Source organism: Struthio camelus, chromosome 1, assembly GCF_040807025.1.
Source record: "Struthio camelus isolate bStrCam1 chromosome 1, bStrCam1.hap1, whole genome shotgun sequence".
NCBI lineage: Eukaryota > Metazoa > Chordata > Aves > Struthioniformes > Struthionidae > Struthio > Struthio camelus.
The window spans coordinates 209,547,512-209,572,320 of NC_090942.1; the positions used below are offsets into that span (position 1 = coordinate 209,547,512).

Sequence of the window (24,809 nt, forward strand, 5' to 3'; positions counted from 1 at the left end):
GAAATGAAACACTTTCTATAAGGAATTCCTTCATGCTCTTAGTGCTCAGGCACACAACACTTGATTAGAGTCCTTTGATCAGACAACTAATATCACAGTCACATGGATTTCAGTGTTGCATACAACATTATTATTTTTACAAACACAGATGCACACACAAACAGATGCAAGGAACATCTGTAAACTCTTGTTTACAGAGTCAAACATGCACTTAGAGACAGCGAGGACAGAACTGAGGCAGGATTTTGTCCCATGAAGTTGAGTGGCATCAAATGTCTCTACTAAACTTGGCCTGAAGAAGTTTCTTGCACTCTGACAGTCTACCATAGCTCTGATTCACTGCTTCTCACCTCTCAGGAAGAACGGATATAACATAAAGCATCAGTTTAATTTAGAAAACTTGCTTAACACAGTAGTTAAAGTCCTTTTCTGCCTTTAAAATATGAAAATATAAAACGTATTGAGAATATGCAGAGATGAGAGTCACGAAAATACCTATGAGCCTTACAACATGCTTTTGAGGGTTTAAACTAAATTGCCCACAGTACACAAAACTCTGAAGTCTGTTAACAAGATATCTACGTCTTCATATGGGTAAAACCAACCACACAAAACAAGCTTAATTAAATTATGAAATGCACAACTGCACATCTTTGTTTCACCACATCAGCTCTTGCTTGCACCAATCAGGAATCAAGTGTTCTAAATACATTTGGTGTTAACTCCAATTTACATGTGATACTATTTCTTCAACAGTTCTGAAATACTTTTTTTTTTTTTTAATCTTACATACTTTCCAGTTTTATTTGATTCAGCTTGAGAGAACAAATAAGAAACATTGCAAAAAGTAGAAGCAACATTGCAAAAAGTAGTAGTCATATTAAATTTCTCTCCATATACAAAGCTATTTCAAAGAACAGGCTGTTCATATTTTCTGCAGGAAAAAAAAAGAACTATATTCAGTGTCTTTCACTGAAATCTGTCTATTTTTTATTAATTCAAGTAACTTCTAAGAAGGACAAACTAGGCTTCAACACGTTTCATTTACTGCTTTATTACTTTTTTTCAACTTTTAAAACCCTGGAATTTTGTTCTACTTTCCTGTCGCTAAATGATTTAGGAATATACGATAACATCCTCTCCTTATCTTCCTGGCAGAGTGATATCCTTTAATTCATAATCTTAGCATCCATTAGTACTAGTACTGTTTACATTATGGCATGTGTAATGAGTTCTGAACCGACTGCTATCACTTAGGAATGAGATCTCGTCATTATAACATCTATTACAATAATTATAATAGATTGTTTTATTACTTTATGCTCAGACCCAGACAAAAAGCAAATCAAACATTAGGAATTATGAGGAATTAGGAAAAAAAAAAAAAAGGAAACAAAATAGAAATACCAGAAATATATGGCACTTCATCAATTCATGGTAGCCCTGTATTTGAACACGTAGATTTTTTTCTCAAATCCACCCCCAAACACCTGAGAAAGTTACAAACAAACATGACAAGGGTAGGTAACAGTAGAAATACCTTTCTTAAAGAAATGAAAACACACACTAGCAATTTTCAGCCTGCAAAAGACTCAGTCTAGGGAGTCACACGCTAAGAGCTCTACAAAGTCACACATGGTACAGAAATGGTGACCGCCTCTTCCAAAGTAGAAACAAAAGGGTATCTAATAAAGCTGGCAAGAAGCTAGCTCAAAACAAACAAAGACGATACTTTTTCATGAAATGAGTAATTAAATCATGCAAGTCCTTGCCATCGGATAGTGTGGATATTAAAAATTTATGTGGGTTCAAGATAGGATTAGACAAGTTCACAGAAGCAAAATCCATTGAGAGCTATTAAAGGCATAACCTCTTGCTCAGGAAATCTTCAAGGCACAAATTGCTGGAGGCAGCGGAAATATCACTCCATTCTTGCCTGTTCTTATACACTACCCTAGGCATTCAGTATTGTGTGTGAGGGAAAAAATACAACTCGCTCAGCACAGCACTTCTATCTGGAAACAGGATATAAGGCCAGATAAACCTTGGGTCTGACCCAGCACAGTCATTCTTATGCTTTTTGTGAAGCATACAAGTCTCGCTACAAGAGCTTGAATGATACACCATCAGCTGATCACCACCACCTACCAGGAGGAGGTCATCACACACAGACAAGCCAGAACAGCAGCATGGTTAAGCACTCTATCGACCTCAATACAGAGCCACCTATTCAAGCTAAAAATCACCAGCAGAGGAGGGGGGCTGAGTTAACCCAGCTGATTTTGCATTGCATCATTTAAGATCTAGTCCGCCGGCTGAACTATGCGAGATATTCTCCATCGGGGGAACAATGATGCATGGAGAGAGATCTTTCACTGCTCCAGAGACCAAGGAGATGGACCACTGTGCCTTCAGTCATGTTACAAGGCTGCAATTCTTCCAGGACTTGTTTAGTTATATATGCTAAGCACAAATTTGGACAGTAAAAATAATTGCATTATTAAGTAGCAAATAGGGGGCAAAAGTTTATTTAGGCTACCAGCCAAGCACTCAAAAGGCTTCAATGAAGATTGCTCGTGCAGCTTTAGCTCTTCCATGCTGTGCTTACACACGCACTTTATATGCGCCCTCTTCCTCCAAAACATTTCCTAACTTAGTTCTTAGCACAAGGGCGGTCACAAAGTCAGCAGCTATTCAATACTTGTTTTCTCCCTAGAGTTCAGTATTCCTCTATCCTCTTCCCCTCCCACTATTGCTTACTGCATACCATCCAAGGCCTGTAATGAATACAAAATTATCTCAGCCTTCATACAAGCCAAGTCTACAAAGACACTGAAATAAATGTATTTCTATGTAATATGTAACACCACTACCCCATTTTACAGACGGAGATGTTGAAAGCTTGACTGCCTAAGGCTACGTCCTGAACTGGTGATTAGGCAGCCCCTTCTGGGTCCCTGCTTTATGCCCATCACTCCAAATACCATTCCCTTAGAGCAGGAGATGCTAACCAGAGCTGGAAAGAATGCAGTTCCACACACTTCCCTGTCTCCATAAAAACCTTAACTTTTTTTTCCAGAGGACAAAATTTTAAAAAAGCAAAGCTTTCCACTAAAAGGAGGGAAGAAACTCTGATTTCATTAAAATGTAAAAACTAGTTTTGATCCATTTAATGCAGACTCTACATAACTCCCAAGCACCTCAGCTGCAGCCGTTAGTGCTCTGTAGCTTTTTCAAGTCAGTCTTCAGAAAAAGTGAGGAATATACCCCACACGCAAACATGCTTGCTTAGTTAACAGGCACTTGCTAAAATTTGGTTGAAGCATCTCAAAAAAAACCCAAACAAACAAACAAAACCATCCTACAGCAAAAACTGGACAAAAGAGTTTTAACGGTTTGCACCATTAAAAAACAAACACACACTTTTGGCTTTTCCTAACTGGAGTAGTTTACATTAAAGTAAAACTCTCAACATAGGATTTCTGCATGTAAAATGCTTCAGTTGGCTTTCAAGTGCAATAGAATTTTATTTCTTACTCTACCAATTACAATAACTCCTATTAACTGTAGGATTTGAATCTGTAACCTCTCCACATCTCAAGCTCAAAGAATTCGTATTCTGGGGAGCAGGCACCACAGAAAACAGACAATCTCTCTGCCTGCATACAGGTCCCAGGGGAAGCCCAGGCAGGTTTTCTCCCACAGAAACGGGAAACGCTCCTTCTGGAACGATACAGAATACGCTGGGATAGAGAGTATACACAGAGGTATACTCTCAGCCTGAGGCAGTTGTGTGTGATTAAGGCACTCATAAAGCAAAATTTGATGTTTAACCATATACCTCAGGACTGTATTTTTATGCAGTGCCTGGAGCATTTCCCTCACGTCGTTTGGAGAAATGACCACAACGCCATTTCTCTCCCAGCATGCTGTAAGAAGCTGCGCTTGGAACAAACGGCTCACAGCTCGTGGGGTGGCCGGATTTCCACTTCAGCGTGCTCTCCTCTCCCTTTTCCCAACCAAAAACAGCTTAAAGGAACTGTAGATTCCATTGCAGAAGGCCAGAAGTGCTTAATGCAATGGCCCCTTTATCCTCCATTCAACACAAAAGGAACATTTCCAAGAAATTACACGTTTCATAAGAAAGTGGGAAACCTTAGTAAGGTTAAAAACAAACAAATTCTATGACTAGATGCAGTTCTGAAATCGTCAGTTCTTTTGCAAAGAGAACTGGAAATCTCTGTAGAGGAAAAAAAAAAAAAGGTTTGGTTACTCTAGGAAACAACATCTATCGCTTGCAATGAGTGATATGAGCTGAAGTGGTGGAGCAGAGATATGGGAGGCTAGATTTTGGAGGCTGCACTTCTTCCCCCATCACATTGTAACCCATAGTTTAGTTAGTTACATGTTATTTAGTTATATCTTATAAAAAATGCAGTATTTCTTCTTCTTACGAGCATGTAAAATGCTTAGCCACAATGGATAGTCTTTTCAGTGCTCAATGTGTGTCTGCTGTAATCCTGTTCCATCTTCAGTCAAGCACATAAGTAAATATGAATCAATGAACAGCCCATGATTTTTGCTTTACGCAAGGGACTGCGGGAGTAGCCAAGTAAAACACTCTCTTCCTAAAACGTTAATGTTAGCTTTCTTGACATAAGTAAAAAGAGCACATTAAAATATTAGTTGAAAGAGGAGAAAAACATTAACACTAAATAGAGAGAAAAATTGATTTTTTTGGATCTGTTTATTCAAAATTATAGCATGTAATAAATGGATCGTTTTACAAATATCTTTGAGACAACACTTTGTTTCTCCAAAGAAATCATTCTATTTTGTTAATTGTTTCTGAATTAAGGACCCCCAATCTACATACTGTCTGGACAGACCATAATGACCCCTGTTGACTGTTGTAATAGCTCATGTACTGAGTGAGGGCTGTGATTCTCTGGCTCCCTGAACATACCATATATCAAAACATCTCTTATCAAGTCAGATATTCATGAAGACAGGCTCGCTAAATCCTTTTACAAGCACCTTTCAATATAAGACAGCACTCCTAGGATCCACATAATATAGACAAGAATCCAGAACACCGATATAATCAGAGATACTGCAATGCAAGCTGGTCATGCTCACTACCGCTCCAGAGCGGCCAACGAGCTAGTAAGTTTAACTTGGCTACCGCACCCTCAAGCCAAATACAGAAATTAATCTTGCGAGTTCTGCTGTCAATTTTCATAAAGGCTGGATAGGGTGGAAAAAAAAATTCACTGTGGAATATTACTTATAACTTTGGCACAGATTGTGTTCAAGATTAATGCAGGAAATAGTAATTCACAAATAACACAAAAGACAGAATATAGGAGATCACATAAATAGCCTCATTAAACATTACTGTCATATTAGTTTTGTAGGCCACCAAAATACATTCAGAGTTTTAAGAAAAAGCAGAAACCGTGTCAAACAAAAGCTTAGACTTACAGTTCCAAATTCTCAAATAATGACATTCAGGTTGCCCGTTTCATTTTATTTGTCTGCTTCCAACACGAAAAATTAAACCTATCGTCCCTTAAAGAAAAACACAGTCCAATAAAAACCATCATATCTTCTCCCTTACCAACAAAATGAGTAAAATTTTCAGCTCAAGAATCCTTCTTGAACTGAATTTTCCAGTGGCTAAGTGATTATACAGCTGCTAGCTTTACTAGTTTGTATATAGCTTTCCAAAATTTACTTGATGAAGTGATTTTAAAACTCATGCTTTTGCGCCACTGAATGAAAAAATAGAACACGACTCCATGTATGACAGTCAGGTTTTGTTTTTCATTTTATCCCCACAGATAAGTGAAGCTGAAGGCTTTTAAGTTGAAGTTTTAATAACTGAATAGGTTGCACGCTGTATGCATAAATAATCTTGCAAAAATAATCAAAATTGTATTTACTGCAATAGCACAAAACAGTACAGCTATCTGCATATTTCCTTGTCGCTGAAGTCCACATGACTGCAGAAGGGTCTGATAAAATTCTTCCTAATAAAACTTATCACTGATACAAGTTATTTTAAAATTAAATGCAGAAGACTGTGCTCTATAGATGATATCCAAAGTAAAAAAGACAACCTCAAAAATATAAGGTATAGCGTTTCCTTTTGGTGAGCATTATACAATAACAGAATGATATACCTACTATTAATTGGAAATAGTTCACAAAATGAAGAGTGCTGCATCAACTCAGAGATACTAGAGAAAAAATACGTAGCTTGCACTAAAAAAAAAGATAGACAGAAAACTTATTACCCAGCCTTTAAAAAATAGCCTTTGACCATTTAGTTAAGCATTACAAGTATCTATAGGCACAAGTGACAAATAACAGTTTTATAATTTAGGTAACTTTGTATTTATGCTAAAATTTAACTTTTATAAATACTTTCATGCTTGGCAGAACATGTTTTCAGAATGGTCTATGATCCTATTTTTGCTATGGAATTTTACACTTTAAAAGATAAACAGAAGAACAAAGCCATTGAGTCTCTAGATCCTGACTTCTTCAAAAAAATCCAGATTCCTAGTGGTACACCTAAAGGCCATAATCTGGCAATAGACATAATTCATCACCATCTCTTCGGTTCACTTCGAAGGGTGGAGAGAGTCTGACATCTTTTTTAGGTGTGGAATTACTAAAATACATTGTTTCCTAGAAAAGTACGATTTATTTAATTCTTCCTTAGGACTGTATGTTTAAAGGAGAACAAATCCAAAAAATGAATTCTGAAGTGGGAAAAGACCAAAACAATTTTAACCTTTTTCTGAAAGCTTTGGAGAAATGTGCACATGTACTAACAATGCACATCACTACACTTTCACGATTAGTATTTCCTAAACTGCCAGAGTTGGGGCAATCTCTGATATCCAAGATGCTGTTTCCACCCCTCCTATATTTGGAACCCTGGAGAATCTTTTTCCAAAACCTGGGCTCATGTTTTCTGGTCTGTCTAGAAGCCCGAAAGATTTTCCTTTCTTCTTGAAACCCGCACACAACCCTTTGAACTAATTCTCCATTTTCAAATGCTAGCTGTAATACTGAGTTTCTCTCCATGACTTCTAGGAAAAAATATGTTAGTCCAAAAGCTCTCCAATAAACAAAGGGGGTAAAATTGGTTTTGGTTTTACTCTCCAGAAATGTAGCTGCTTGGACAGCAGCTATTCACACTAACCATTCTTCACTCTCCCGATCCAAACGCGTAATTTGCAGATGCAGTATTCTGCACCTTTTGAGACATTCAGTTCAATAGAAATTCATTAGAATTATGAGTTGTGAATAGGCAGATCCCTCAAACAATACAGGCTAACAACTTCAAAATCATTTTTCTCAATTTTATTCTTTCAAATATTTTCAGACAGCTATCAAGACACTGTACACTCAAGCTTTTGTTAAGCAACAATAATAACAAAGAGAATCACAGACAAGAAAATGATACATTCCATCTGTGAGTTGTTATTTTTCTAAAGGAGGGTGGAATAGGGCAAAAGGAGATAGAGTTCAAAAGCATTACAAAGTTACTGTTTCTATATTAGAGCTATTGACACTTCCTTTAGGTCCAAGATAATTTCTGGACCTAAAAGGAGCCTTACTATTTAATAGAGCCATAAAAAAAAAAAATCTGGAAATTGGGTTTAAAAGACAGTGTCATCATTGAGTAACATATTTTGCTGCTGAACGAGATGTTCATAATCAGCTTTGACGCTTTATTTTCTCTAAGAGCAGGAAAAGGATCTTGTAACACTGTAACATTGTACCATTGTAAAATCATCTTGTAACTCATTTGTAACATTGTAAAATGGCAGGGAAATAAGAGGATAGACAAAAATTAAACTTGGAAAGCACACACTAATGCACATACATAGAAAAAAAATCTCAATTATATTCAAACAGTGATGGGATTTGCATCAGCTTTAATACTCTGGGAAGATCTTGGAATCACTGCAGACAGTTCTTTAAAGACGTTAACTCAATGATCAGTAACAGTCAAAACTATCAAGGCTTACTAGAGGAAGAGAGCACAGAACAAGACAATATCATTATTTGATTATATATAACTCTGAACACAGCATGAAGTTTCTTGCCAATCCCTCTCAAAAAGGGCACGGTGATCATGGAAAAAGGCATAAAAAAGGTTGACAAAGGACAATCAGAAGTTCAGATCAAGTAACTTAAAAGCAGAAACCAACTAGACTAGAACTTTTCAGAGTGTTTGGGAAAAAAAATGTAAGAAAGGAGAAAGATGGAGAAAGATGTACCAAAGGTCTTTAAAAAACGAACAGCACAGACAATGCATATAAGCAACAGTTACTATTTCTGACAGAACAGAATTACCATAATCAAACGAAACAATCAAGCAGCAAGTGTAAGACCAACAGAGGAAACAGAAGAAGCTTTACACATGCAGTACATCATTAAACCACGAAACTGCCAAAGCAAGCTGTGGAGTCTACCAAGATAGATGGATTTAAAAGCAGGCTTGGCAAATCCATATCTGAAAAAAGGCTATTTGAAGATATTTAGGGACACTTTCGTGAGAACATACCTCAAGCACTCATCTGATGTGTTTTAGAAGTTGAGTACTTTAACATGGGCTACCAGCTGACCAGCTCTATCCTCAAGGCACGCTGCATGGTTGTTCTCAAAACTACAGAGATGCTGACACATCTCTAAAGTATAACAGCCTCATAAAAATTGAAACTTGAATTTCAAGAACAATAAGATACTGGCTGAATGAATTAGTTTCACAGAGAAACAATCATGTTTTGCTGAAACTGAGTAACTGTTGTGTCTTATCACTTTATTTAAAAAAGGAAAAAGACAGAAAAAAAAAAAAAAAGACCATTCCATATTCTTGACATCCTTTTAGAACCAGAAAGTAGCTGTTGGAGAGATAAAATTCCATGTGGTAGCCCTGGAACTCCAAAATAGGAGGAGGGGGGAAAAAAAAAATTACCCCCCTCCCCCCACACACAAATCCCTCCTCCTAAATTTTTCAATCAGGTACAGATAAAATACTTACATTGGAACACTGGAATGAATAAGGAATTAACGGAGCTTCAATATCCATCTTTAAATTGCCAACATATATTTTTTAATGAAGATGAACAAAGCAATATGAAAAAATTTATCATATCAACAAGATAGTTCATTAGAACTGTAATATTACACAGTATAAGATGACTAACATTTTTAAAAATTCAACTTCATTTCAGTACAAATCTGAATAATTTCTTTGACTTCATCACAAAAATTGCTGAACCCCTTCATTGCTATGTTGTTAAAAAACAAAAAAATCAAAGAGAGTACTAGAGACTAACCATCTCTTTTAAGTTCTCCCTCCTACCTTTAAAAAATGCAAAAAAATGCAAACAACTTTTTAAATACAGTATTTAACTTATTTATAAATATTTGCACATCTTTATTTTAAAATAAAGTCATCTACAGACACTGACGTGGAAGTCAAACTCTCCATAATACTTAATGGCCCCTTAACAAAGTACTCAACACAAACATATACAGTAAAAGCCAGGCCACATCAAATTACTATTTTGGTAGACAAAGGCAAAAATTAAGGAAGATAAACCCCCCAAAGCCACAGCCATATTTATTGATATATGATTGAGGCAAGAAGAGAATAAGGACCGGGCAATCAGTGTAATTTTTATATATGCCCAGAATCCAGAGGTGGGATTTAATACTCAGAAACCCCACCTCCACACACCCAGTGGCTCAGACCCTCATAGCCCCTATCCCCATTCACTGCACTGAGCCCTTCTCCCACTTCCCAAAAGCACTTTCCCAAAAACATTCGCTTGCTATGCTGGAAATTAAAAGACTAAAGCAAGACAATGCCCCCAACATACATACGATTAACGAGTTGTTGCTCTCTGCTGACTAAGACTACCTTCACATATTTAATTACATTTGTAGGAATACGTTGTTAAGTGCCATTTTAATTTACAAAAGGATAAGATAAATGTTTCTCATACCATGCAAGTTCCTTTGGGCACATTAAACATTAAAGAAAATATTCCAAGATTGATGCTTAATCAAGCAACACACTGTTCATAGGGATACATAAAGATTCCTCAAGACAACTGACAAAAGCAGGAATGAAACCAACTCTTCCTTCTGTAATGCTCTTGAAGTCACAAGGAGCATTGAAGACTGCAGTTTATCACTGAAAACAAATCAAAAATGTTTTTGATTGGCAATGAGAACAATAATCATGTTATACAGTTAGCATAATGAATATTTTACTGCTGAATGATTTCAGAAATTTGGGAAGTGTCAGAAAGCTGGTGAAAAAAAGATGTGATTTTTGTAAATCTGGGATGATTACCACTGGGACACTCTATGTTGCATTAACAGACAAGAGTACTATAACCGAATCAAAAAAATAAATAATCAAATCATTGCTGTGTGCTGTGGCAATAAAAATAAAATAATATATTAACTTGCTGTATTTCAGTTACACAGAGAAGACACTAGACAGAAGAAGTAGTATGAAATATGATGTAATATCACACAAGAATTAAAAAACAAAAACAAAAAACAAAAAAGCAGTTGCTCTTCAGTTTGCACGGAAGCAAAGGAACCAAATGAAGGAAAACTAAAATGGTAAAGTAGATTATGATATTAGGACTATATAACTGGGGAATTTCAGGGTTAAATTGACTTGGACCCGAGATTTCAACTAGAAACAGTCGCTTGGGGATGCGAAGAAAAAGAAAGGGGAAAGGGGGAAAACTCATATTTGCACTTCCCAATCAAAAACTACACAAAGGAACACTAAGCAATGACTTAAACATGGCTTTAATGGCTTCTCTTCAAACCTGCAATCTACAGATAAATGAAAGGTGGTAAGACTTAGATATAAATGATCTCAGTTCCTTTCTCCAAAGGAGAATGAGTTGCATCATACCAGCTAGTGCACACACAATGGTGTCTTCAAGGAGCTAAGCGAAAAGAAAAGATAAATTAATGCAAGACTTTTGAGTTTGCATTTTAATTTATCAGGAAATCTCTCATCATACAAAGAAGTTTGGACTATGTAAACAGAAAATGTACCCTTCTTCACAAAATGAATTCACATTCGCATTTCACATTTGACCTTAGAATCCTGAACAGCAGGAAGACACAGCAGCTCTATACTTCCATTGCAAAAAGCCAACCACACTGACTGTACTGTGAGAAAATTTAATGAAGTCTAACTATAGGCCTTATATTTTTGCCTACAACTCTTTGTTTGGAGACACACTTACGAGATTTTACATCAGTTATCTGTTTATTTTCAGATTAACTCAGTCATGGTAGGAGATGACTATACAATATGAAATACACTATATACAAATTTCTCAACTATGAGAATTTTAAGATGCTTGAAGTACTTCAGATAGTTTCTATCTCAATAGACTAACAAGTTGAGCTAGTAACCTTGCTTTCCTAACATTAAGAATCTTTCAAAATTGCTATCTTTACATACTTGTAGCACAGAAACTTAAATTGAGTATATTTATTTAGTGTCTGTATATAAGGAAAGAACGATAATATCTTCAACTGCTTGAGTTCGTTTCAATGCACATTTGCACATCCGTATGTAAGCACTCAGAAATAAACCAGCCAATCTAGTATTCAAAAATTAAAAGAAAAAAAAAAAAATCATGTGACTGTAATTACAGTAAAACAGTTTTAAACCATGTAATGATAATCCCTAAGTAACACGGGAACCAGAAGGAACCATTCAAGGCCTCATTTAAAAGCATTTCAAAACTTGATAACCATTAGATTAATTAGAAGATGTCTGCAGGGTTAATTCTTCCCAGTTTTCAAGATTCCACATATACATTCAAGCAGTGGATAGTACCTGAAAAAATGTCTTTCTAAGACCAGAGAGAACCAACGTGATCACCAAGCCCAACTACCACTGAACAGAAATTTCAGGACTTCCTACTTCAAGTCCAATAGGTAAAACTGTACTGTTCATGTCTTGGAAAAAAAAAATCTAAACAATTTAAGAACTTCCAGCAATAAAAAGTCCATCCTAACCTTAAGGAAATGTCTTATTAAATAAACAGTTATACATTTCTAATCTTAATTTGCATCGCTTCAGTCAGCACTTGGATCTTCACATACCTTGGTCTGCGGTACGGAGAAACTTTCTATCAAACATTTGTTCTGTGATCCAAATAAATTTGTAACTTTCTCTTTGAATTAAGCAGTTGCAAAAAAACACGCATTATGGTGCTTATGGTTTAAAAGGAGCTTGAGCATTTTCACAGATTGTCTCTGACCCTCTGCAGTTTTTCAGCATCCTCCCTACAACATGAACTGCAGGACGAGACTTGGACAACACTCACCACCAAATATAGCTATTATTCATGCAACCTGCAGCTTATACATGCAAGGATTATATGATGTTTCTAGCATCTGTCAGTCTGCAAGCTCATGTTCAGCTCATTAACCACGCTGATCCCCCTCCTGCAAAAACAAAGTGTTTTTCATTGTCATTGTTAGCTGCCCTGTTGGTATGCCATGCAAAAACATACATTAACTTCAGCTGTACTCTGGTGTGCAGTTAAGCAGTCACTGCCAACCAACAATAACTTGTCCAGCCACTATTCTTCCCCCAAGCCACTAGCTTCCAGGGTCACTTGCACTCCCAGGCTGCCCTGTACTCTAGCAGCACACTCACTTCCGCAGCCACATAATGAACCAAATCAGGAAACTGAGAGAGGTGAAAAATTATTCAGCAAAGATTAACGATTCGTTTAGTTCCCTGATCCAGTATAGTTCACAGCTGCGCAAACAGCAATACTAGAACCACTTACAGGACAAAACAAGGGTGGAAACAAACTCTAAGAGTGGGAAAGGAGGAAGGGGTCGGCTCTGGGGGGTTTCCGCTTGTTTATTTAGCGGCGGAGCTGGCTTAAAATTACGCATCAAAACATGGCTTCAGACAGGTACCCTCTAGTAACCTCTTTTGGTCAGAAATTCTGGGAGAATTATGGGACAACTGAACCACTCTTCATTGCTACTCACAGAGGATGGCACAGAGACTCAGGTGCTAGAAGAGAACAGAGCAGAATCCAGAATTACTGCACAGTTATAGTCTGACCTGCAACAGACAACAGCTACGACCACAGTTCTTAAGGACAGGAAAAAAGACTATATCTCAATTCACCTGATAAAATACAAGCCTCACAGCTTCTCCCCTCCTACATGGGTATTTTTGTTACATAGTAGGGACTGGCCTAGAATATGCAAGGTAAGTCTCAGGTTATTTTATCAGATAGTTTTTTGTCAAATTATGTATTCATAAGTAATCACATGCTCATTCAGTTTAAAATTAAATGCAAGAATAAGCACATACACAAAAAAAGTCTGTAACAAAAGTTCTACATTTCAAAAAGCCAGAATCTGTGTAATTAACCTGACATTGGAGATGACTATATATGGAGAAAGTCTAAACATATATTAGAAGTCACCTTGCATTTGCACCTTAGTTACAAGAAAACAACTCTATGAAAGACATCAAAGTTAACTGGAGGAATAACCATCTGAAGAAACGATATGGAGATGTAAGCAGAGGATCATGGATTGAGGTGAAAAAAAAGAGATCAATATTTAAAGCAAATGGTTATGTTATATTCAAAACATATCTGCATGTAGATGCATTTTTTAAAAATTAAGTCAACCAGGTTTTGTACCAAAAACTAGCTGAATTCCAACAGCTTAGCCAGCAATCATTGTAGTGCTGGGTCACTTTTGCAGGCTCTAATACAGCCCATACGCTCATCAGTAACAAGATAGTTTCAGCCTAGTTAAGGGTAATTTCACAAATACAGCCCCCCACTTGGAAAATGATAGTTCTGTGCCAAAGGTAAACTAATGTAGAAATTTATTAAATAAAAAGAAACAACTTTTTACCTTTAAAAGTCAAAGGAGAACACAAATAAGAATGAAGGCCAATGAGCAGTAAAAATAGCACAGAAACAGACACAGTCCAAAGATTCAAGTACGACCCAAAACTAAAATTAATATTCAACTTCCATTTGCATCAACTTCAATGCTATCTATATGAAAAAACCAAGAGAAATTCATATGAAGGTGTATATAAAAAATACAAAATAATCACACTATCACATTAATATGAAAAACATAAAGAACCTAGCCTCAAACAGGAGTTGGGACAAATATTGTATTCCTTATAACACTAAAAACCTAAACACATGAAAAGATAAACTAGGTACCCAAGATTTTTAAATCAATCAGATCAAGGAGTCTTCTACGGCAAGGTAGCAGATATATGCTCATATTTAAGAAATAAAGATACCAATCCAACAAGCATGGTCCATTATTTCAACCTTAAAAACGTGCAATTATTTAGAACATTTTTTGAAGGAAAGAACAATTAAAGTCTAGGAAATGAATAGAAAAATGGGGTAAAAGGCAACACACGTTTACTAAAGGTAAAGTGTACCAGTTCAGAAGACGTCTTTCTTAGATAAAGCAATGGATATTAAAAACACCAGCACCACACCAGGACAGATTTAACTAACCAACAGTAAAGTGCATGGTACGAAGACAACAGAAGTTTATTAGGGTGGAGAAAGGGAGAACTTGTAGGAAAGCTATAGGAAGCAACAGGGAAAAGGCTGTGCTGCAAACGTCCAACCAGAGGAATGTCGTTACTGGATATTATTTAAGGAACGATGTTGAGAAAAAATCTCCTTTATTTCTCCAACCTTACTTTGATGCCAACTTGACACAAGACAGGGAGGCATTATCAACACAGAACACTGGAAAAGTGGTGAAAAGATGGAGAAGAAAAAAGGGGAAAAATGAAATTGACAATTGGATAAGTTTGAGAACAAGTGTAAAAGAAAATGAACTGAAAGCAGCAGATCACACATTTAAAGACTAGTATACGGTGTGGGGTTTTTTTGTTTCTTTTTATATCATAATTTTCACATTCCTAAGTTAGAACAGTATGCAAGAATGGCTAACTCTGCTAGACAGAGGAACAAAAAACATATAAGTGAAAAATCTGCAAAAAAAAAAAAAAAAACCCACGTGATCCCAAGACATATTAAGACTGTGGCATACAGCAGAAAGAAGAAACATACTAACATGCCCAATATCTTATGGAAGAAAATTCGATGACCTAGGAGGATATCTTCAGTCACAGGTCTTCAAAAATTATAGAAAGACACCCCTTAGAAGGTTGGGGTTTGTTGTGTGACACATTGGGTTGTGTGTTTGTTGTTTGTGTTGTGTGCGACACATCTGATTTATTTAAACACACCCCTTGGCAGAGGAAGCAGTCTGAATCCCCATACCTAACATCACTGCACAGCACAGGAATATTCATCCTTCCTCAAGTGTTTGCCTCCCAGTGTAACTAAGACCTAAATACAGAGCAGGATATAGGTATTGCAGTTCCTGCTTCTTTTAGACATCCTCTAGACTACTAGAATCGGAGTAATTTAGATGATCTGATCCTCAGTGGAAATACATGGGAAGTTAGCCGTACAAATATACAGTTCACAGGTATCCAAGGAAAAAGTAGTCATTTAAATGAGCTGGGAGAAAACAAGTAAATTCATGAAGATGCAATCAAATATCTCACTCCAAGGAACTTCTCAGCTCTCTACCGTAAGAGCTCAACTATTAAACGCCTTCTTGAATTAGGGACATGCTTTTCTCCCAGCAGACAGGAGGGGAGATATCTGCCTCTACCCACCTCTACTGACCTGTTTTAAATTGTCATCTGTCTGTAACTTCCATCTCATGCAAAAGGTCACTAGCTAGCAAACTAAATCAGTCACTCCCTCAGCATCCGTTTCTACAACGGCATCAACTTGTTTCTACAACTCTCTCATTTAAGCAACTTGCCAAAGATGAAATATCATCATTAGTAGAGCCAGATATATCACATAGACTTTGCAGCACCTTGCACTCTGCTTTGCATATTAAGCTAAAAGAAGATAAGACTTCTGAAGGCATGAGAATTCCCATACTCTTTTCCCATGCCTGAATTATACTAACAAAATACCAGCACAATAAGAACACGTTGCTTAAGTCTTTCACGTCCTGTGAAAGACAAGTTTGCATAATTCAGGACAGAGAACCAATTTAAGTTGATAACTTGCAACTGATCTGAAGAACTATACAATAATGTAGTCCACAGTTCATAAGGTACTAGGTACTATGAGAAGTGTTATCTTTCTAATGAAAGCCATTTGCACTTCACAGGATGCAAACGGGAGGTTAGATTACGGCCTAATAATACTTCAATATCATATTAATATAGGAGAGGATCAAGCTATCTTTTCCACAAGTTTTATATTTACTTGATTGCTACTGTTTGTAAAGTCCTGAATTTTTTTCACCTTACATAATATATTTGAGGAATTCATAACACTACATAGTTAGGAGAAGATTAAAAACACTGATTCCATTTAATAAATTGCTGCTTTCCCAGAATATGATGAGCAAAGATCAAACTTGTGCACAACTATTATCTTATTTCTGCTTCCCCTACTTTTTCTTCTATTCTCCTGAACATTTAAAACAAATTCAAAAAGGCTTAGAAACGGGCTATTAAAATGACTAAGAAACTGAAGAAACTCTTGTGTGAGAGGGTGAGAACAGCTTGTTCAGGCTAGCAAAAGGACATGATCATTCCAAAGCAAATCAGAGTAAACAGTGTAGAAGAGTGGAGCGAAATAAAAAATGAGTACAAACAAGTTAGAATTTCCAGATTAAATATATTTTTAATGAGTTACTCAAACCTCCAAGCAACAAGGTTCTAAAATAGCCCTCTAGCAGGAATACTAAGGATAAAAACTGCTTTTAAAACAGATTTTGACAAGTAAGGATTACATGACACTAGCAGGAGACAGGATTAACAGCAAAGGAAACCCAAGATACTCCTAAATACCTAATTCCTCCGTATTCAGAATGTTTTTATAATGAGAGTTTTGAGACTATAGGAAAATATGAATATAAAGGGAATGGCAAAACACTGTTTTACATATTATTCCCATGGAAAGAAGGATAGAATTATCCTCTGTATTTTTCACAGAGGATGGATAGTAAGTTATTTACTGTTATAGGAAATTGCAAGTGGCTGTAGCACTTCTGCCCGCAAAACCCCAAGAGATCTGCAGTTCAATGACCGCAGCATCATATTTTCCATTGTAATAAAGACAATATTCATGAAGCAGCTGGTTTCTTATTAATAGAATTCATTTATCTTATTCATAGCAAATGAAACATGTAGTAGTCAAAAGCCAACTAGACTATTAAGAAACAGATTAAATTTGACCTTTTCAGAGACACTTTAAGTTTGAAATTCCTAGTTTAAAATAAATTGCACAATATTTTTTTAAAGTAGAGGCACCATTTCAAATGACATGTCAAACTCAATTATTCCTCTGTTCACCTGACATTACCCAATTGCAAAGTTTCTTTAAAGAATACCTGTTTCAATATTAAGGCACAAGAACACCCGTGTTGTGTTGTTTAAGCACTTCATTAACACAATATTAATTAATGACGGCATGGGAATTCACTTGTGAGGATTCCTGTTTCAAAATGAAACACTATATGATGGATAGAAAATACTGTTCCCAATCACTTCATGCTAGTATTTGTTTTGTTTTTCTCTATATAGTCTATTAAAGATAACACTATACAGACTGCAGCTGCTTCAAATACCAGAGGCAGTAATTAAACTCCTTCTCTGGCCAAGAACCAGCAAGTCATTGGTATCGTTGCACAAAAGGCTGAAGACTGTTAAAAGTGTTTTTGAAAACTGTCTATAACTGAGTGAAACACCAGCAGGAGCGGACTACACAAAGGCCTACCAGAAATCACAGAATAGTGAAGTGGCAGATGACTTTGAAACATTAATGACGATGCCTAAGGTTCAACTTTCTTTTAACTGGAAACTTTTCTAATATGTGGAAAGGCAGAGACTTACGCATTTTTGTATTACATAACTAAAAAAAAGAAAAGCAATCCACTTTCAAAGGCAATGTGTTTTATTTCTGAAATTCTCAAGAGGAAGCTCTACTTTAATAACTCCATGTTTACCGTCACGGGATCACATACGGAGTATGAGGAACCAGTGGTTTTACTTGAAATCTATATTAATAAAAGAGAATGGGAGTTACCAAACTTCAGCAGTTATTACTCAATGAACTCACTTCTGCTCCAGTTGGAATCTGGAAAAGACATTTTTAAAGATGCAATCACATGAAAATATGTGAGGCGAAGCTATCTGGGAAAACGTATCTCTCTGAAAAAGATACGAAGGTTTTTCTACACCAAAAGAAAAAAAAAATCCCAAGAGAGATAACAAAACCATTGGTTCTCATGTTGTAATTCAGCCATTATTTTTTTTCCAGACAGCTAACCTCCATGCATATAGCTAGGTTCATCACTGTACTTTTACTATTAGGTTTACGACACAAAGAAATCATCCATGAAAGCTGTATGTCAAAACAGTTTGGAGACAAAGCCATTTCTGTGTGGAATTTATATAAAAATTTAGTAAAAAAAAAAAAAAACACAATATTGTGAAAAAAAAAGACGTTTCCATCTTGTGCCTGTTTCTGAAGGTGTTAAACAGTCAGTGAAATAAAACAAAGGACTTCAGGTTACTAACTCAGAGAGGAGTAAAAACTCTCACAAAAATTAAGCATAGTAATTATGATTTCTTAAAGGCCTCTCCTAAGTATTGTTTATATTACATAGCTCTTTATCATTATTTACATCACAGCAGAATGCTGTAAAAGGTTTATCAATATCTAAATCACCTGAAAAAATGAGTGAGCTTTCACCTATTTAATCCCAAACTATATCTAGTTAGCATTTTGCATGCATGAACATGAGAAGAGAGAGGGCCTCAAAAATCAGAGGGAAAAACTGAAGGCTTCTGCACAGCAATACACCAGGAGACCACCAGTACAGCATACACGTTACTCTTCTGGATTGTTTAATACAATATTCACTGTCTTTGACAGAACAGTGGGCCTATTATGGACACTAAAACCATACAGGTCTTTTTATAATGATATTTTCTATATAAACTACAACAAACTTACAGACTAAGGGTTTTTTCTTCCCCCTATAAGGCAACTGAGAAGGAAAGAAATTACGAAGTATACTACAGGCAAAGAGTACAGGGGAAAAAGAGGCTTGATATTTCACCTGAAAATGAGCTGGAATCAATGAGAAGGAAAAACTTCAACTCTGACTCAGGAATCCAGCTGTATTAAGTGAAGCATTTGAGCATATCCATTTTAAGCATATGTCTGAAAGATCTATTAAATTAGGTGCCTGAAGAACTCACCAAATCAAGTTACCAAATAATCAGGAAGGTCAGTTGTACCAGAAGGAGATTATTTATTCTAGATTTTTTTTTCCAACTTACAAGTTAATGAACGTTAAAGACACAGAAATCCTCCTCCAGAGGCATCATGGAGTACTGTCGATCCTACTGAATTGTGACCACACACAGTTAACACTCTTTAGAAATGTAACTTTCTAAGATAACAGAAACATCCATTATATGCATAATTATGAACCTTTCAACTGACATCAATGTATCTATTACCTCAGATCACTAAAAACAAAACAAAAAAAAAACAGTCTCTGAACACCTGTTGTAGGACAAGGCTGAACTAAGCACGCTGGCTATACAAATGCGATGCTAACTAACTGAACTGGACCCTACAACCGCTGTTCTTCTCCCAGAAGTCTTTCGTGCCTAGAAAGAGGAGGAACCAAGGCAAGAATATGTTTGGGTCATTCCTAGCGTTATCAGCTCTCACATACTGCATTCACAATACTGCTGTTTTACAGCTCAGTATTATGGCCCTAGAAATTACTTTGGAAAGCAGGATTCTTAAGAATTTATACAGCAGAACCACACTAAAATAGAGTGTGACCTTAGCCTGGGACCATTCCAACAACTGACCTTCAAAATGTTTACATATTACATTACGTGTATTAGTTCTACCTTCAGTTTATGTGGAAACTCTTGTTACATATTTTAAACACTACATTTTTATAGTTATTTCTGTAGATAACAGCAAATATTCTGGAACTTTTAATACAAAAGTTTAATTCCATCTGAAAAACTACACACATACTGGAGTTTCCCATAATATCTTACATTTAGATAAATTAAAAGGCAATAATATTTACAAAGTGTATTAAGTCAAACTCACTATCTCTCCTGCAAATATGACCAGGAAAAGTATGTCCCCAAATCCACTTCCACTGAAGCTCTGCAGCAGTCCTAACTTTTCACTTAACAGAACTGACCCTCAAGAGTTACACATAAATGAAAAATCCTAGATCCTCTAAAGAGATAAAACATGGTAAATAAAGCTTGTTGGTATCCAGGGCTTCTAGCAGGTTATGACATTTTCAAGGAACAAATCATAAAAGTCCATTAGTGAAATTAACTACTTACTCCACTGTTTGATCAGATTTTCAAATTAGAAAAGGCCTTGCACTAACACCATTTTACACTCATTTCAAAGCAGAGTAGGAGCGCACCATAACAAACCAGAAGTCCTTTTCTTTACTCTAGGAAGCAAACTACTGCTTCTTGCCAAAACAAACATCTACATCAGAGTCTGTACTGTATAAAGCAGGGATTTCTATTTTATTCAAAACACACAGACATTTCCCCAGTCATCCTAACACAGAGATGCAGGCAGCTGGAAGGCACAGTCAAAAAACCTAAGGGGCTGGAAATGAACACGGAGAAGAGAAATACTTCTTTCTACACCAGAGCAGAGCTTATTTTCTGAAGGTTTAAGGACACCAGAGCATGCAGCATTTTCAAGATCTGCATAGAATATGATAAGCGTTATGTCAAACAAAATAACATCTGAACTGAAATTTTTAAAATTCAGAAGAATTTGCAGGATAAGTATCAATTTCTTGAGGCAGAAATATTGCTTCTCCTTCTGAAAGAAGGGCAGAGTTGTTAAACATGTGGATACAACGTTCAAATCTAGCAAGGACTTACGAGTAGTCTTCATGAAGATAATGGGACTACTCACTTCAGAATCTGCCTAAATTACTCCTAGAGAACAGCAGTCATTCTACAGAGGCCTCTGACAACTTAAGAGGAAAGGAGCTTGTTCATTGATTTCATTTGGAACAAGAAGAAGCCAATCTCAAATGCTAGTCCACGCCAAAGAAAGTTCACATGGGGTACCCTAACCTAGCATTATTATTTGTGTATACTATCTTGTAGACCCAGGTTTGAAGTAGTATTTAAGCTTTTGCTAAATTTGAAGCAAAGCTTTTATCTTAATTTTATAACTTAAACTTTTTACTACTTTAAACAAGCACAAATGTCCTGTGTTTTTTTGAGGAAAAAAAACGTTTTCAGTAAAAAGAAAAACCTGAAGTAAGTTTTAAAAAAAAATTTTTTTTTTTTCCTTCTCTGGAAAGCAAAATGTACTGTCAAGCTTTTGGCTATACACATATGCATACTTTCTATATAAACTATCATCTTGGACTCTGTGAGCACAGGCTAGTGCACAGGACCTTACTGAATTTAATGTAAACTCGCATAAGATGTAAGACTTGTATCCAAACTATTCCCTAAGAGAGATGTCCAAAAACATTTAGACTTGCAGGAAAAAAACCTCAGAAAGCCTGTAGCTCTTTTATGTAAATGCAATGCTACACATAAACTGTATACACAGTGGAGACATACACATACACACATACAATTAATGTCCAATCCAAATATTGGCCAAACACTATCTCACAATTTGACCTCCTGTTCCAGGCAAAGAGCAGAGCTTTGGGTTGAGATTCTGGGTTGGCTTCAGCTAGATACAGGAGCTACAGCTAAGGAGCTCGTAACAACACCTCCTCCCTGTCCCTGTAAGAGCAATGCTGCTACCTTTCAACTCTGTAAAAACTAGTATAGTGTATCGATGTGGCAGATGTGTTCATGGACTATTTAAAGAGACTACCTTTTTCCTTCAACATCTCCCTCCACAGTGAGCAAGAAGCTGCGTGTCCCCCCTCTACTCTCCCCGGAGGAAAGCTCTGGGCAACAGATAAGAGACAGGCAGAGCAACTTAAGGACACCAAGTAGGTGGCAACAGCTAAAGGCGAGGAGCCAAGGCGAGCGAGGGCAACTCTTGACTTTTACTTTATGCTCTTGAGCGAGCGCGGGCCGTTTTCCGACGCTCCGAGAAGCCGTCAACGCTCAAGTCACACGAAAGCACGAAACCGTCCGGCCTCGTCTTTGGAAGCTTCTGAAAGAAAAGTCGAACTATTCCAACAAGACTGGAGGGTTGGGGGGGGGGGGGGAAGGGAGGAGAAATTACAGGTAAGAAGGGCACACGCTCCGCGCACAGACCCCTGCGGCGCCTCGCCTCGCCCGGTGGCTGCAGACACCTCCGTCATCGGCAGAGATCTCGTGGGCGGTGAGGCAGCAGCACGCTGCACCCGCCCGGAAGCCCCGCCGCAGCCATGCACCTGGCCGCAGGGCCACTGGCGCCGCCGGCCGAGCCGCCGGGCGCCTCCCGCCCCCGGCCCGGCCCGGCCCGGCCCGGCGGCGCGCAGACCCCTTCCCGGCGGCGGCCGGCAGGGGAGCCCTTCCGCGGCGCCCATTCAAACAAAAGGAGCCCCCGCTCCCGCTCCCCCCCCCCCGCCCCAACTCACTCCGCAGGGCGCCGATGAGCAGGCTGCCGTCCTTGATCAGCTCCTTGATGAACTTGTTCGTCCGCTCCAGCTCGATCTCGTGGCACTTCAGCCGCTCCCTGAAGTCCGGGCTGTCCAAGTAGGAGTCGCTGAACTCCAGCGTGGGCAGCCCCATGGCAGCGGCGCCCGCGGCCGGCGCCGGGCCGCGCCGGCAGACGGCGCCGAGGGCAGAGCCGGGGGCAAGAGCGACTCCCGCGCCCTCCGCCCGCCCGCCGGCGCTCCCGGGCCGCCCGCTGACGCTCCCGGGCCGCCCGGCGGCACCCGGCCCCTCCGCGCGGGCAGCCGTTGGCGGCAGAGGCGGCGCGCTGCGGCCGCTGCCACCCAACTACATGCTTGCCGCGGGGCACCGCGGGCTCCCCAGCGCCAGCGCCGCTCCCGGCACCTCGCTCTCCTCCTCCTCCTCCCTGCTCTGCCTTCACTTCAGCGCCAGCCTCCCCCGGCCCGGCCCGGCCCAGCCCGGCCGAGCAGAGCCGCCTCCCCGCCCAGCATGCCCGCCCGCCCTCCCCGCCCCTCCCCGGCCCACGCCGCGCTCTGCCCCCAAGCGGCGGCCCGGCTCGGCCCGACCCGGCGCGGCCGCGCTGGGAGGCCGCACGGGCAGCGGGGGGAGGGGGGGCCCGGGCCCTGCGGGACGGGGGCGGCCGCGCTGCGCCGCGGCCCGAGCGCGCCCCGCGGAGGCAGGCGGGAGGCCGCGGGCCTGGCCGCCGCCAGGGCAGCGCTGGCGGCTGGGCCGATTCCTGCCTGCGGGAGCGGCGCGGCCCCGCCAAACGCGCCGGCCGCCGAGGCAGCGGCTGGGATCTGAAGAAAGCTGTCTGTAAACACACCTGGGAGCCAGCTGCCACGCTGCTGGAGGCCAGCCTCCGGGCGGGCCGCAAGAACCGGCCTGCTTCAGCACAGCTTGCCTGCCTCTCGCCCAGAACCGCTTGCAAGGAGGCGAGGCTGCTTCCTTCCCCCCTCCCGCTGCCAAACCCGTCGCTCTTCGGCGTTGAAGTGCGCAGGTGGCGAGAGCTCGAAGCTGTTGGGCCTTGTCGCTCTGTGGCTCAGTTCGTGCCCGTCCCGCTTCTCCGCGGCTCGTCATACCCGTAATAGATGCCTGCAGAACGCCGGAAACGCAGAAAACGCTGTCATTTCCAACCGTGTGGCCTGCAGAGTTTGCTACGGGGGAAAAAAACCAAGATTCAGACTTCCTGCCTACAGGATCATGTCTGAGCTAGCTGTCGATATTTACATTAACCGACCCATTGAAGGCTCTCTCAATCCATACTGACCCCAGACCGCTGCTCATTGGCGTGCTGCCTGACACAGTTCTTCCAATACAAAAACAAGACTGGAAGGGATTCTTGGGACAACAAGTTCATTTCCTTGCTTTTTCAAGCAATAGTATCCTATCTCATTTGTAAACCAATACCATTTAAAATCCACTTGCTGTATGGGAAGAATGTTCCAAAATAGAAATTTTCCAATTATTAAAAATCTAATTTTCAGCCTGCATATATTTGTACGGTCACTTTAGATGTGCTTGTTCTTTCGGCATCGTCCTGTAGCTGAAAACAGTTTGTCTTCTACCATGTTTATTCTTTGATGTAGTTATAGAAAGCAGTCATGTTGTCCTGCCATATGACAGGTAAATAAATCAAAGCATTGTGTTATAAAGTTTTAATTTATTTTCTCATCCTGATAGTTCTTGTCTATATCTCTGTAAGTTTGAATTAATCTTACTTGATCACAGGTTACTGAATTTATACACAAGACTGTATTCCAGCCACATTAACTACCTCTCTATACTAGAAACACCTTTGAGTAGGATTGTATTTGTCTACTGCATTACCAAATTACGTTTGTGGGCTCACTGATCCAGTTAGATCCTTCTTCTCCTCTGTTCTCAACCAGCAGATTCCAAAGGTAAAGCAAACATTTCTTTTGAGCTCAAACATATGTACGTTGTATTTTATTTCAAAGAAATTACTCTGGTAAGCAAAATAATTCATTTCTTACTGTATAATGTTCTCATC

At 38.9% G+C, this 24,809-nt stretch overlaps 1 protein-coding gene across 2 annotated transcripts in view; it reads right to left on the reverse strand.

Moving 5' to 3' along the window:
* The window catches only part of ARHGAP42 (Rho GTPase activating protein 42), a 165,970-nt gene extending 141,532 nt beyond the window's left edge, over positions 1–24,438 (reverse strand). For both annotated transcript variants that reach the window (XM_068930400.1, XM_068930401.1), the window contains exons 1-2: positions 23,622–24,438; positions 22,762–22,871 (exon numbers count right to left, since the gene is read on the reverse strand). In XM_068930400.1, coding sequence (XP_068786501.1) covers positions 22,762–22,871; positions 23,622–23,875 — 364 coding nt within the window. In that variant the 5' untranslated portion in view covers positions 23,876–24,438. The remainder of the gene's footprint in view (positions 1–22,761; positions 22,872–23,621) is intronic.
* Between the last annotated feature and the right edge of the window lie 371 nt (positions 24,439–24,809).